The sequence below is a fragment of the Gymnodraco acuticeps genome, unplaced genomic scaffold, assembly GCF_902827175.1.
Source record: "Gymnodraco acuticeps unplaced genomic scaffold, fGymAcu1.1, whole genome shotgun sequence".
In the NCBI taxonomy this organism is placed as follows: Eukaryota; Metazoa; Chordata; class Actinopteri; order Perciformes; family Bathydraconidae; genus Gymnodraco; species Gymnodraco acuticeps.
Genome location: NW_022989761.1, coordinates 145,586 through 159,841, shown reverse-complemented (window position 1 = coordinate 159,841; position 14,256 = coordinate 145,586). Strand labels below are relative to the sequence as shown.

At 43.8% G+C, this 14,256-nt stretch overlaps 1 protein-coding gene across 1 annotated transcript in view; it reads left to right on the top strand.

Moving 5' to 3' along the window:
- Positions 1–14,256, top strand: part of LOC117545494 (dihydropyrimidine dehydrogenase [NADP(+)]-like) — a 50,565-nt gene that overhangs the window by 22,475 nt on the left and 13,834 nt on the right. The window contains 9 exon segments of the mRNA XM_034215294.1: positions 315–484; positions 1,958–2,168; positions 3,231–3,415; positions 4,321–4,536; positions 5,318–5,482; positions 6,191–6,259; positions 6,376–6,459; positions 7,466–7,586; positions 7,675–7,794. Coding sequence (XP_034071185.1) covers positions 315–484; positions 1,958–2,168; positions 3,231–3,415; positions 4,321–4,536; positions 5,318–5,482; positions 6,191–6,259; positions 6,376–6,459; positions 7,466–7,586; positions 7,675–7,794 — 1,341 coding nt within the window.

Genomic DNA, 14,256 nt, shown 5'->3' with positions numbered 1-14,256 from the left:
AGAGATGCTTTATTAGTCCAACAGCAGGGACATTTAGGTTAGGTCATGTCATGGAATATTACATTATTCTTATTTGATGACCACATTTAAGTCTGTTCAACCCTCTTAAACTACAGGTTAGAAACATATTTTTAATTACAAATCATAATAGCTATCATCCATAGGGAGAAGGTATCGCCAGTATTGGCTTAAGAATATCCATATTATCCATTCTAAAAGAAACATCCACACTTAATCCAGAAAACAGAGTTAAGTTAAAGAGTTAAATCTGTGATAACTCCCATTCCCCTGTCTCTCTGTCTGGTTCCCCGCAGGCATGTGTCAGTGTCGCTCCTCTCTGCCAGAGTTGAGAGGAGTGGTGATCGTCCTCGGGGCCGGGGACACTGCATTTGACTGCGCCACCTCGGCCCTCCGCTGTGGAGCCAGGAGAGTGTTTGTGTGCTTCAGGAAGGGATTCAATAACATCAGGGCCGTCCCTGAGGAGGTAGGGGGGATGGATGGATAGCTAATCAAATGGAAACAAACATATTAGTCTAGTTGCCAGCACTGTGAACCGGGAAATGTTGAGTACTCCATAGTTTTATGTTAGAAATGTATAGTAAGGGTTCCCGGCACATAAAAACTGTCGGATGATAACATAAGCATATTGGGCAATTTGCACATATAGCATAAGGTACGTTAATTAGCGCAACTTATGACTTGGCTGATTTGGTTTTGGGGGTTGTGACGAAGGTAACTTCGTCACTATGGACTGACTGCTTCAGGCCGGGTAATTGTGTGCACCTGGTGTCCTGTGTTGTCTCCTCCCCCCCTCACATGTGTCTTGTTGTGCTGATTAGTGTGTGTATTTAGGCTCTGTTTCCCTGTCTGTTGGGAGGCTGGTAGTGTTTTTGAGATCTTTGTGGCTGCAGGATGGGTGGAAGGAGAACAGCAAGATTGAGGCTGTGAACTTTGTGCCCAGGATTTTAATAAATGCCCACGTCGGGTTATATTTTTGGCTGTTCTGCCTCTGCCTCCTTGCTTGGTCTGGGCCGCTCAACGGTCAGCTTCACAGGGGTTATAGAGGATGCTAAATCAATTTCTGAGTCAGTCCCCTAAAACTGCAAAACCGACCAAAAATGAAGCCCACAGAGAGTACAAATATGGCCACATTCTGGTAAAAACTGCCATTGTGGATCCTGAGAATGTCAGAAATGCATTCAGAATCCTCAATAACCCCCAAAACCATTCCAACACTGTCCAAATCTGCCAAGCCATTTTTTTTATTATTGTCTGCATAAGCTATACTGCTAATTAACGCAACTTATGCTAAATAAATATAAAACATATGCAAACATATGCAAGTTCAAACCGGAGAGACGTGATGTAAGGAATACATATTTATTGTTTACACGTCATATGAATGAAATGATTGCCATGATAATACAAAAGGAGAATGGAATGGTGTTTGGCGATTAGCCCCCGGTTTGCAGGATAATCATTCAGGAGGGAAAGAACCGCTCCGATGAAATCCCCGGGGGTCGAGACACTGGTGGTGGTGATAAGTAAGTGGGACCGGTCTGAAGAAGGAAGTTTAGCTTTGTCCTGGAGGAGACGGGAGGCGAGAGGGGTGGAGGCGGGTTGCGTGTAGTCACCTGAAATGACAACTGACAGGGAGGAAGAGCAGGTATTTAAGGAATTTAGCCTGTGCAGCAATTGGCTGCTGAGGGGTGACGCCCTCGTATTTAATGAGGGGGGAAGGGAGCAATAGAGTGACGTGTAAGTGACTCATGTTAGGTCTTCCTTATTGAACTTGCGCTAAAGCTTTCATTTAGCATCCTGCAGTTTCTATGTGCTTGGGACCCCTATGTACATTTCTATCATATACTTTGGGGTACTCAACATTTCTGGGTCCACAACAGGACTCTATGAGCTGCAAACAGACTGATGAGAATACTGAGCACATGTTCTCTGTCAGATGGAGTTGGCGAAGGAGGAGAAGTGTGAGTTCCTGCCCTTCCTGTCTCCTCGGGAGGTCATCATGAAGAACGGTCGTGTTGCCGGGCTACAGTTATGTCGCACGGAGCAGACTGAGGAAGGTGATTGGCTGGAGGACGAGGAGCAAATTGTCAGGCTGAAGGCTGATTACATCATCAGTGCCTTTGGTTCCATGCTCAACGAGCCGCAAGGTAACCGACCAATCAGCTGCAACACACAGACTGATCAGCAGTTTAGCATTTTTGCTAAATAAAATAAGTGTTGAAAATGAATCACAAGATGTTTATAAATGTTGCTCTCTCTTGTGTGTGTTTTGTATTAAAATTGTAATTTGATAAATATACAGTGCGCAGGAATTAATCCTAAAAGTCGAAAATCTGTTAGCATTTTAGCACTTCCAGTTACCTCAAGGTTCAAGGCTTTTATTATTCATACGTTAATAGCTACAGTGTAGTTATGACGATGAAAATCTTAGGTCACAGGTTAAACCAACAGTGCAACACAATACAACTGAAAAACTGAAAAATTGTGCACGTAAATATAAAAAAGAAAATAGTGACATAGTGCAGTAAGAGTCTATATACAAGTGTGGAATACCTTGTTGCGAAGTAAGTTTTTTTTTTAACGTCATTTAGTTTAGGTGCCTGAAATAAGGTCTCTGGTTAACACAAGCTGAAGAGATTTTAAATGTGTATTCTGCCACATAAATTACGTGAGTAAATACCCCACTGGTGAATATCTGAAGCTTCTGCGTGTTTTAGAAAACTGGTTTCTAACTAGTGACTAAATTAGTCTATTAAACGTCATTACACCAAACATTAGCCTTTTGCTTAGCTGTTGTGATGCACAGCCATGTGAGATGTAGTTCGTTTATAGCCTAACGTTAGCTTTTTACTTCTGCCAATTATATTTATGCTTCAAAAATCATAAAGTGGTGTGAATGTGTGGAGATCACCATCTGAACAAAACGTGTTGGTATCATAAATGTGTGTTTGCCAGAGATCTTCATCATTCCAAAATCATCATACATAATCAAAATGTTGATTTTCATTTATGCAATCAAGTTCAACTAATATGTAAACTCTTGGTCTTTAAGTGTGACTATGGAAATGGTCCTATATTTTATTTATATTTGCAGTTTTACATAAAATAAGAAATGTAGTCTTTCTCAGCCTTGAGTCTTCAGATGTGTTGCCGATCGATGCATAACTTGAATGCAAACATAACTTGATCTATATCTTGTCTGTGTGTAGTGAAGGAGGCCATGGCTCCCGTGAAGATGACCCGCTGGGGGACTCCGGAGGTGAACACGGACACCATGCAGACCAGCGAGCCCTGGGTGTTTGCAGGAGGAGACATCGCCGGTTTGGCCAACACCACGGTGGAATCAACGAACGATGGCAAACAGGCTTCATGGCACATCCACAGATACATGCAGGTAAAATGTCTCACTTTAACACTCAAGGTTTCAATGCTTTTATTATTCATACGTTAATAGCTACAGTGTAGTTATGACGATGACAATCTTAGGTCACAGGCTCCTCCAACAGTGCAACACATAAAACAGATAAACACAAAAAAAGAGTGCAAGTACATAGTAAATACAAAAGGAAAAATAGTAAAATAGTAAAAAGTGAAATAGTGCAAGTGATGGAATGATATATTAGATAAATAATTTATAAGTAGCCAAAACACATCTTTATAAAAACAGAGCTCAGACCAGATCTAAACCAGTTGTGTGACAAGAAGCTAAGACAGTATATGTCATCTTGGTTGGGATTTGTAGTTCAGTCTTAAGAAGTCCTAACTTGAGCTCGCCCACCGAGGTTATAACTGAATTTAAACTCAAATAGTCCATATCATTGTCTTCAGACCTTTATCTAATTTTATTTGAAAAGTCAGCTAGGTAACTCTGTGTGAAGAGGTGTACCTGACATTTGAACCTCACCTTTGATTGTATATATCTGTGGTATGTTCAAGTTAGCCCTATAACTTTTTTGTATTTGCAATTTCTTCAAATTGGCATGTATCGTGTAAGTGAACACAGCTTGGCTCCAAATGCAGGGCTTTGCTGCAAACATTTTCGAACCATGCACATTTTTCACCACTTTTTCCAAATCTATATCGTATTCTCCTCTCGTTTGATTTACGTTTTACTGTCAACGTAGTTCATGACTCTTAAATGTTTCATATTTTCGGTATGTTCAGAAGATCATGAATGCAGCACACATATGGGACTTTGTCCTTAACAAGAGTACATGATGATGCTTTTAACTCAGGCCTACCTCCATAAATGTAAACTAATGATGTAGGTCAAATGTCCCCCCTCCCCCCCTCCTCCAGTCTCAGCATGGACACTCAGTGGACCCGGTTCCCAAGCTGCCACTGTTCTACAGTGCTATAGATCAGGTGGACATCAGCGTGGAGCTTTGTGGAATACATTTCCCCAACCCGTTTGGCCTGGCGTCTGCCCCCCCAACCACCAGCACCGCTATGATCAGAAGAGCTTTTGAACAGGGATGGGGCTTTGCTCTGACCAAGACCTTTGGACTGAACAAGGTACAGTGTACATAACAACCTTGCAACATTGGAATGTGGCCAGAACCGGAGCCTTCTGGAACCCACTCACACAGCCTTTACACATTTTACTGTGACCATTTTCACATGAGGTTTATTCAGAATGTCCCAGGTTTATTTAGTTTCAAGGTATGTTTAAAATACACTATTTGAAAACTAGCACAGATAGTTACATCTAAATTTATAGCAGCCAAAATAAAAGGCTGCAATCAACAATAATTTTTCATAGTTGATCAGTCATTTTCTTTAATTAATCGTATAGTCTGGTAAAGGTCTGAAAAATATTGCATTAGAGTTACATGAAACCCAGTTTAGCCCAATTCTTATTGCATATGTTGTCCAACCAACAGTCGAAACCTACATATTTTTACTTTACTATGATAAAACAATTAAAAGCGAGAAAAAATACACAATCCAACCAATAAGTAATCATATTTGAGAACCTGGTTACAGTGATTTATTGCCATGTTTGCTCAAAATAATCGTCAAAATAATAAATTGACTATTAGAATTGTTGCCCGTTGATTTCAAGCTCCAAAGTATTATTGGAACTGTTGAAATTATAGCATTGAGGTACATGAAACAGTTGAAGTTAAAGGAGTTTGTTTCAGCTGATGTTTATGGGATTCTGATGTTGCCATTAATGGAAACTTGCACAATGACTCGATGGGAAACTAGATGTAATATCATAGCACAAAAAAAGATACGCTTCTCACAGCCACTGCTGCCTCTATGATTAATTCTTATACATCTATGTCTGCAGGATCTGGTGACCAACGTGTCCCCTCGTATTGTACGTGGCACCACCTCAGGACATATGTTCGGACCCGGCCAGGGCTCCTTCCTCAACATTGAGCTCATCAGTGAGAAGACCGCCGCCTACTGGTGCCAGTCAGTGGCCGAGCTGAAGAAGGACTTCCCCAATAACGTCAGTTTCCCTTCAAGTCATGATATTTCTTCATGGACAAAGTTCTGCCTTGATTCTACTTTACTAAAAACATGATGCTTAAATATATTTTTGAAAACACCATATTACTGAAACAGCTCTTCTTAAAGTTTTAACTTATTATAGTCCTGGTTTTACTTGATTTAAGGGCCGCATTTGATACCGTAGTAGATAATGAAACCCTTTTGAACTGTTTTGAGACCTGGGTGGTTATTACTGGCAGGCTCTACAATGGTTTTTGACAATGCCACATCAGCTGCAACAGGTAGTCATTGTGGGGTACCCCAAGGATTGGTGCTGGGTCCAGTTATCTTTTTTACATGCTCCCCCTTGACCACATCATCGTAAGCACAACATCAGTTTCCATTTTGATGCAGGTGATTGATGCAGATTCATTTAAGCTGCGTCCCTGCTAACCATTCCCTTTATACTGTTAACATTTCCTGCAGCTAAATGCCTATAAAATTAAACAAATTATTATACGTCAAGTTGATACTTTCGTCCCCCAAATTTCCAACAGTCTTGGTTCTCTGTCCCAGTCTATAACCAGTGCTCTGTTTTATGTGAAAGCACTATATGATTAAAGTTTATTAATATTATGATGTTGTCATTGCTAAACCAGATGCACATCTACCTACAAACACATGTTGATAGATCTGTTGAACTGTGTAAACCTTTCCTCTCTATCAGGTGGTGATCTCCAGCATTATGTGCAGTTACAACAAGGAAGACTGGACAGAAATAGCCATAATGGCAGAGGTGAACAAAAATCACACACACAGTTACAGAATGTACACAGTATAACTATTTTGTAATCAGTAAATGTACATACAAAACTGTGTGTGATTATCTGAAATATAAAAATGTGTGTGTAGGCTTCTGGAGCAGATGCTTTGGAGCTGAACCTGTCCTGTCCTCATGGGATGGGAGAGAGAGGCATGGGACTGGCCTGTGGACAGGTACACACACACATACACACACACACACACACACACACACATAATATGGCGCGTTTCCACTGCAGCGGGTAGCTCGCTTTAAGCGTGCCGAGCCGTGCGGGGCCCGTTTTTGGTTGCGTTTCCACTTGGCCTAGTTTTGGCCCGGGGCTACTTTTTCACCTTTTTTCTGGCCCGTACTAAATCGTGGTTCTAGGGCCAGGAACAACCAGGCTGAGTCGGGCTGAGTATGCTAAACTAGAGAGAGAATCGCTGGCAAGGGGGCTACAACTACAACAAGATGAACATATTTGACCGTGATTAATTGTAATACACGTTTCAAAATGATGCTGAAGTAACAACATACTGATACCGGTTAGTAAAAACCATGAATTAATGCTTTGACAAGTCTGCAGACAGACGGCAGGCGAAAAACCCTTTTAAAATGCGTGCTTTCTAAATGGAGCTTGGCTAAGCTAACGTTATATATGCTCCGACCGTCCACACTCACAACAACGGCCTATACAGACATAAATAAACCAGCGACTGTATTCGCCATGACACAGGCAGTCTGTGGTTTGTACTTGTTTAACTTTTGTCTAGTTACTGAACAGATATGAAGAGCTGTGAGCTCTGAGTGCTAAGAGCTAACGGCTTTCTGGGGCTCTCATTGAAGATGACGTCACGGCTCCGTCTACACTGCGTTACTATAGTAACTACCCCAGTTCCTAAACTGTAATGGAAGCGCAGCATTAAAGTGAGCCGGGCCTAATAAGGCCTAACCAAACCGAGCGAGGCCGAGCGAGGCCTGCAGTGGAAACACGCCATTAGACACACACACAATGATACACAAATGCAATTCTAATCGGCAATATATGCTTATAGATTGAGTTTAAATGCAGTAAAGTACACAAATGTGTGTACTTTGGAGCTCCATATCTGTGAAGCACAATGTCTACTGGCCATTTTTTATTTTGTAAATGGAAGTACGTAGAAGATGATGCCTGTGTTTCTATGTGTTTGTCATTAGGACCCGGTGATGGTGCGTAACATCTGTCACTGGGTGCGTGCGGCCGTTACCATTCCGTTCTTCGCCAAACTGACACCAAACGTCACCAACATTGTCGACATCGCCAAGGCTGCTCATGAAGGTAAACACTCTTCATCACACCACACTCAATATTTATTCCCTCCAAATCCTTTAAATTCGGTAATTTATGTACTGTTGATATTTTCTAGGTGGAGCAGATGGAGTGACAGCCACCAACACAGTCTCAGGTATGATGGGACTGAAGGCTGACGCCTCCCCCTGGCCGGCGGTTGGAAAGGGCAAACGCACCACGTATGGAGGGGTGTCTGGTGAGGATACACACAAACATACAAACACATACACAACCTGTTTCACTAGCAAGGACCACAACACTACAATATGTAGTCACGCCACTGGTATAGAGCTACCTTAATAATAGATTATCAGGAGAAATGGCACCCAAGAAAAGTGCAAACCTCCCTGACGAGGTGGAGGAGATTAAGAAATCTCTCGACTTCTTGTCAGCCGAAATTAAAACAGTCGCGGCCCAGCAAAATAAAATCATGGAGCTGATGGGAGAAATACAATCTCTGAAAATACAAAACATTGAAAAGGACAAAAAGATCACTTTAATGGAGAATCGAGTGGCCGACCTCGAACAATACACCAGGATGAACGATCAGATTATCAGCGGCCTGAAGACCAAACACCGGAGCTATGCCAGGGCGGCAGCGGCCTCAGAGGACACCGCCGCCGGGAGAGGGGGAGCCGACGCTCCGGAGGTGGACCGTGAGTCGCTGGAGCAACAGGTGCTTTGCTTTTTGGACAGCAAGGGCATATCTGTTGACGGCGGAGATATTGAGGCCTGTCATGCCCTGCGGAGCAAGAACACAACAGCCACACCAGCAGTAATAATCCGGTTCATCAACAGGAAAAATAAATATGCACTCCTCAGACAAGGAAGGAAACTAAAAGGGACCAATGTTTACATTAACGAACACCTTACGAAGAAGAACGCGGACATCGCAAGGAGAGCATGTATACTAAGGAAACAAAACAAGATTCAAGCAACATGGTCGACAAATTGTAACATTTTTATCAAACTAAATGGATCAACAGCAGAGATGGCGAAAGTGCTCATTATCCGGGAAATCACCGAGCTGGATCAGTTTGAGGAATGAAACATCAAAATCAACATAAGGTAGGCCTAACGATAGTTACGGCTGTAACTACGATTCTATGAGTCCCGGATGATCGCCAGAGGCGGTGCTTTTAGCACTGGATATGTCCATCGCACGCATGCGCAGTTCGAGTACCTAATAACAACAAAGTCACCTGTCACCCACCAACCCAGTCTCACGGCATTTCGTGTTCACCAACACGATTTTTAATCTATTGATTCGTGTTCACCAACACGATTTGCCCCTTTTTTTCGTGTTGCACAGCACGATTTTAAAAGCAATGTATTTCTACTGCCTGCAGCACGTCTTTTTCTCCGGTCGGGTCGAGGAAGACCGGAAGCTGTGTGGTTCATAAAAACATGTTCTTACTCAATATCAAGCCACAGTTATTGCTTTTATTTGAAATCGTATAATTTCGGACTTTTGTTGCCGTCTGTGAGGAAAATAAATGGGGCTCAGAGCCTCAGGATACTGAAATCTGTATTTTTAAATATTTTTTTCCTTCTAATTTGTTATTCTTTTCAAAAATAACACACTGTTATTTACTCACCAATAACACACAATTATCCTTGCTTTTATTTATTGGTTTAATTCCATAATCTCGGGCTTTTTTGCCGTCCGTCAGGAACTGAATTTCAAAATAAAAATAACCGGAAACAGACGTAGGCATTTCGAGCGATTACCCAAGATCCTCAGCTATGGTTTTAAGCTCGCTTATTGGATGTTTTAGCCGCAATGCATGCTGGGATTTGGTATTTATATGATATGAAATCCGGAAAACATTTTAAAAGAATAAAATAATACTTAATTCCGAGCGCTCTTGCTTTTCTCTTTGAAAGTCATCACATAACGGCATTGTAATACACGGTTCGGCTGCATTGTATATTACAGAACTGCCGTAGTTCTTTATTTATAGAGCCCTGATGAGAAGACCTTTGGAAAAACTGAGAAAATGCCGCCGAAACTGAATACTTGACGTGGATCATAAATATATTCAACAATTAAACAACATCTTCAATTTCTCTTCACACAATACGTCTCCTTGCAGTATCAACACTAATTCGGCTGACTTTTACATTTGATCTAATTCACAGATAGGTTATATTTACACCATAACGGTGCACAGCTGATATAAAAGGACTGTAGTTTTTAAAGATATTACTGATTTTCTTTGAATATAAGAATGTAAATACTGAGTCTGAAATAGTATAGCAATATGCTGTAAAATTATGTGAAAGCATGCATAAAACTACACATTTTCAGATATTGTACGAAAACAAAAGTGTCCTACACTAATAATACAAAGTTATTATGGCTGTGTGTACCTTGTGTGCACTGCCTAGTGGTTAAAGCATGTTATTGAATTATTGTGTTTTATTTGATTAAAAAAATATTAAGAGTACATACTTTCATAGGGGGAAAGTATAAATATAGAATATAAAAAATCAAGAAGATACTATAAGTGATCTCTACAATAAAACAGTTTAGTGCAGAATGTACAAAGATATTAATAGGAGGAGGTGCAAAACAGAAAAACGAATTAACCTTTATTTAAACATTAAATAACAGATTAAGGTCTTCTTTTAAATAAGAAAACAACTTTGGGGGTATCTATCTACAGATAAATATTAAGCCTGACAAAGTACTTAACGTCTAATATATTGCTTTCCTGCAATGTTAACTATGTTGAAGCACTTATTTTAACTGATATTATACATATGAATTATACTCTTATGTATGTAGATAGAATAAGAAATGTGCAGAATATGACAGTTTAATGGTGGAGGTACACACATATTGATAGATGTCTTGTAATGCACTGTTGAGGAACCTGTGACCCAATTGACCAAGTTCATTGCATAACTACACCGTAGTTGTGTATATGATATGTCAATACACCTTTGAAAATCTTGAAAGGGATGTGCAAAATAGCCATAATATACAGTCTTTAATTAACTATTAGTAGAGAATAACGAGTAATGAATATACTTTATTACTCGTTTCCATTCTTGTCAATTGCAGATACATGTTTAGTCTTCTCAAGCACCAACTATCAAATAACTCTCCTGATTGTTGGCTGTAACTAAAGTCTGATTTAAGGGTTGTTTATATTTCACATAATTAATCAGAATCTGCAAAGTAACTCAAATAAATGCAGTGGAGTAAAAATACCAGGTTAACCTCTGAATTGTAGTGGAGTAGAATTACAAAGTAACAATGAGCTGTCATGTGGGTATTAATGCTGCGCATTATGGACACAAGCGATTTTCACCCATTTATTAATTATATGTTTTACATTTGATAACACCAATGTGTTTAATACTGGCAACTTCTAATGGTGGGAAAAACGAAAACGTTCAGTAGAGACGTCCCATAGAACATTTTGCGAAACACAATAGCCAGCATGTGTAGTTCTGGGGGGGCGTTCGATTCCAGTTTTGGATAGTCTGGCGTGGTTTCGTTCCATTTCACACAGCTGTTTGACGCTCTGCGTAACCTTACGGGGACTGTAGTCCTAAACGATAGCTGGGGATTATGGGTAGTGTAGTGTCTTCGGCCATCCTAAACTCAGAAATGTTGACAATCGCAATGATGCTCGAAATGTCCCTTATAGGCCTACGTCTGTTTCCGGTTATTTTTATTTTGAAATTCAGTTCCTGACGGACCCATCCGACGGACGCCAAAAAAGCCAGAGATTATGGAATTAACCAATAAATAAAAGCAAGGATAATTGTGTGTTATTGGTGAGTAAATAACAGTGTGTTATTTTGAAAAGAATATCGAATTAGAAGGAAAAAAATATTAAAAAATACAGATTTCCGTATTCTGAGGCTCTGAGCCCCATTTATTTTCCTCACAGACGGCAACAAAAGTCCGAAATTATACGATTTCAAATAAAAGCAATAACTGTGGCTTGATATTGAGTAAGAACATGTTTTATGAACCACACAGCTTCCGGTCTTCCTCGACCCGACCGGAGAAAAAGACGTGCTGCAGGCAGTAGAAATACATTGCTTTTAAAATCGTGCTGTGCAACACGAAAAAAAGGGGCAAATCGTGTTGGTGAACACGAATCAATAGATTAAAAATCGTGTTGGTGAACACGAAATGCCGTGATACTGGGTTGCACCCACGTGACTACGGCTACATAGGCCGGCGTCACTAGTGGATCGGTTCCCAGAATCGAGCACACAAGAAAAGAGTGACCGGAAACTCTGGCGGTCATCCGGGACTCATAGAACCGTAGTTACAGCCGTAACTATCGTTCTATTTCGTCCCTACTGACCGCCAGAGGCGGTGCTTTTAGCACTGGATGACTATACCAACCATGTCATGAAGAATCCGAACACTTGCTTACCTAGCTGGAAGCAGCGGAGTTCGGCAACAGGACCACGCCCAAAGGATGGGGAGTGGTGACATTGACCCGGTAAAACCTGGAGAATGTGCCAGACGATGCCCACGACGCCGCAGCGCAGATGGTCTCCAGGGACACCCCTCTCAGGGCAGCCCAAGATGTTGAGATGCTCCTTGTAGACTAGAGTGACATCTCACCCCTGATGGCGGGGGGCGGCCACTGGCCCCATAGGCATGTGAGATTGTATCCACAACCCAGTGGGACAGCCGCTGCTTGGAGAGAGCACAGCCCCTTCTCGTGCCACCATGGCAAATGAAGAGCTGCTCTGACTGTCGTATATGGGCCGTAGCACCAATATACGCCTCTAGGGCACGGACAGGGCACAGCAACTCAGGCGTGCCGTTCTCCTGTGGGACGTTAAAGCGCGCCAGCTGGATAGGCCGATTGGAGTGGGCTAGTGGAAGCACCTTGGGCAGGAACGCCACGTTCGGCCAGAGGGCAACACCCGAGCCATCGGAGTTCCACCTCAGGCATGTATCGCTCACGGAGAGGGCATGTAGCTCTCCAACTCGTTTCCCTGAGGTCATGGAAAGCAGAAATGCTGCCTTTAAGGACAGCCACTTAAACTCCACCTGGGCCAGGGGCTCGAAGGGAGGAGATGATAGGGCATCCGGCAGCAGGGGCAGGTCCCAAGCCGGAGCCCTCGGGGTGCTAGGGGGATGCTGCCGTAAAGCCCCTCTCAGGAAGAGGGACACCGACCTGTGGCACCCAGCCGTGGCGCCGTCGACCCGAATATGTCGGGCAGAAATAGCAGCCACATAAATTCAGAGTGGAGTGAGAACGCCCACTGTCTAGAAGGGACTGCTGTCTGGGCAACAGCGTACATGCTGTCCCAAGGAACACGCACATTCTTGCCCCCCAGTAGGGGTAGAAAGTGCGTGAGTGCAAGCTGCACAGCCCGAAGCTCTAGCACGTTGGCATGGTGTGCACCCTCCTGGGCAGACCACTGACCCTGAATGGTCCTGCCCTGCCGTACTGCACCCCACCCTGAGAGACCTGCACCTATGGTGACGGTCTCCTGGCGGGATGAGATGGCACGCCCATCAGGAGATAGGCCCCTCCAGTGTGACCGAGAGTGGAGGCAACGCTGCGACACCCTGACTTCCCTGCGCCTGTGCCACTTGGCTTCCAAGTGAAGGCTGTTCAGCCACATCTGCATGGGGCGCAACGCCAGCGGGCCCAATGGCCGAGGCAGCCTGCCCAAGGGCCGAAGGAACTGAATATAAGGCACCATGTTGCCCGGCCCACGTGGAAGTAGGCATCCCTCGAGTCCACGGCTGTGCATGTGCTGTGGTCAGTATATAGAGTGGCAGCACCTTCAGGAATCTGTTGATTCCTCTGAGGTCCAAGATCAGGCGAAATCCGCCTACTTTCTTGCTCACGAGAAAGTACGCTGAGTAGAACCCCCTGGGCTAAGCAGAGGGTCTACTGGCTCGATTGCGTCCTTGGACAGAAGGACGGACAACTCTTGGGCCAGAGCTAGGGCCTCTGCCGGATCGCTGACGACTGTCATTTTGGCCCGGCCGAAGGCTAGGGGCCGGAACTGCGGTTCGTACCCCTGAGTTAAGGTGAAAACCACCCAAGGGCCGCAAGTACAGACAGCCCAGTAACTGAGCTGCTGCTGGGAAATCAGCCGACGACCGTCCCTGAGAGTCTCGGGGCATAACCCCCCAGCCCCCTGGGGGGCGCCGGTAAGGCTCTGAGGCACGAAAGCCCCTGGGAGGTGGATGAGTGGGGCGCTGGGACCTGTGCAGACCACCACTGTAAGCTGAGAGCGGCTGCTAGAGGGGCCCCTGGGCCTGCTGGGAGTGGGCACTATAAAGACCCGAGAGCTGCTGCCTGGTCTGCCTAGCTTAGGCAGCACCCTCCAGTGCCTACAGGGCAGCTGCCCCAAAGAGCTCCCCTGGCTCGACTGGCTCACTACGGAGGACATGTCTCCGACAGTGGTGACTGAGTAGGCCAAACCTGGTGACGAGTCTGCACCAATAAGGACATAACTCGTCCCCATTCCCTAGACATTAGGGCAAAGGCTTACAGTGATGCATCACTGAGGCCCAGCAAAGAAGGCTCAGCCGGAGCCTGCTGCAGAGAGGTAGAGAAAGCCAGTATCAGAAGGGAGAGGGAGTTCCCGTGCCGCTGTGTCGTAGGCCCTACATAGCAGCTCGTTTGTGACCCTGCACTGAGGCCGAGGGCAC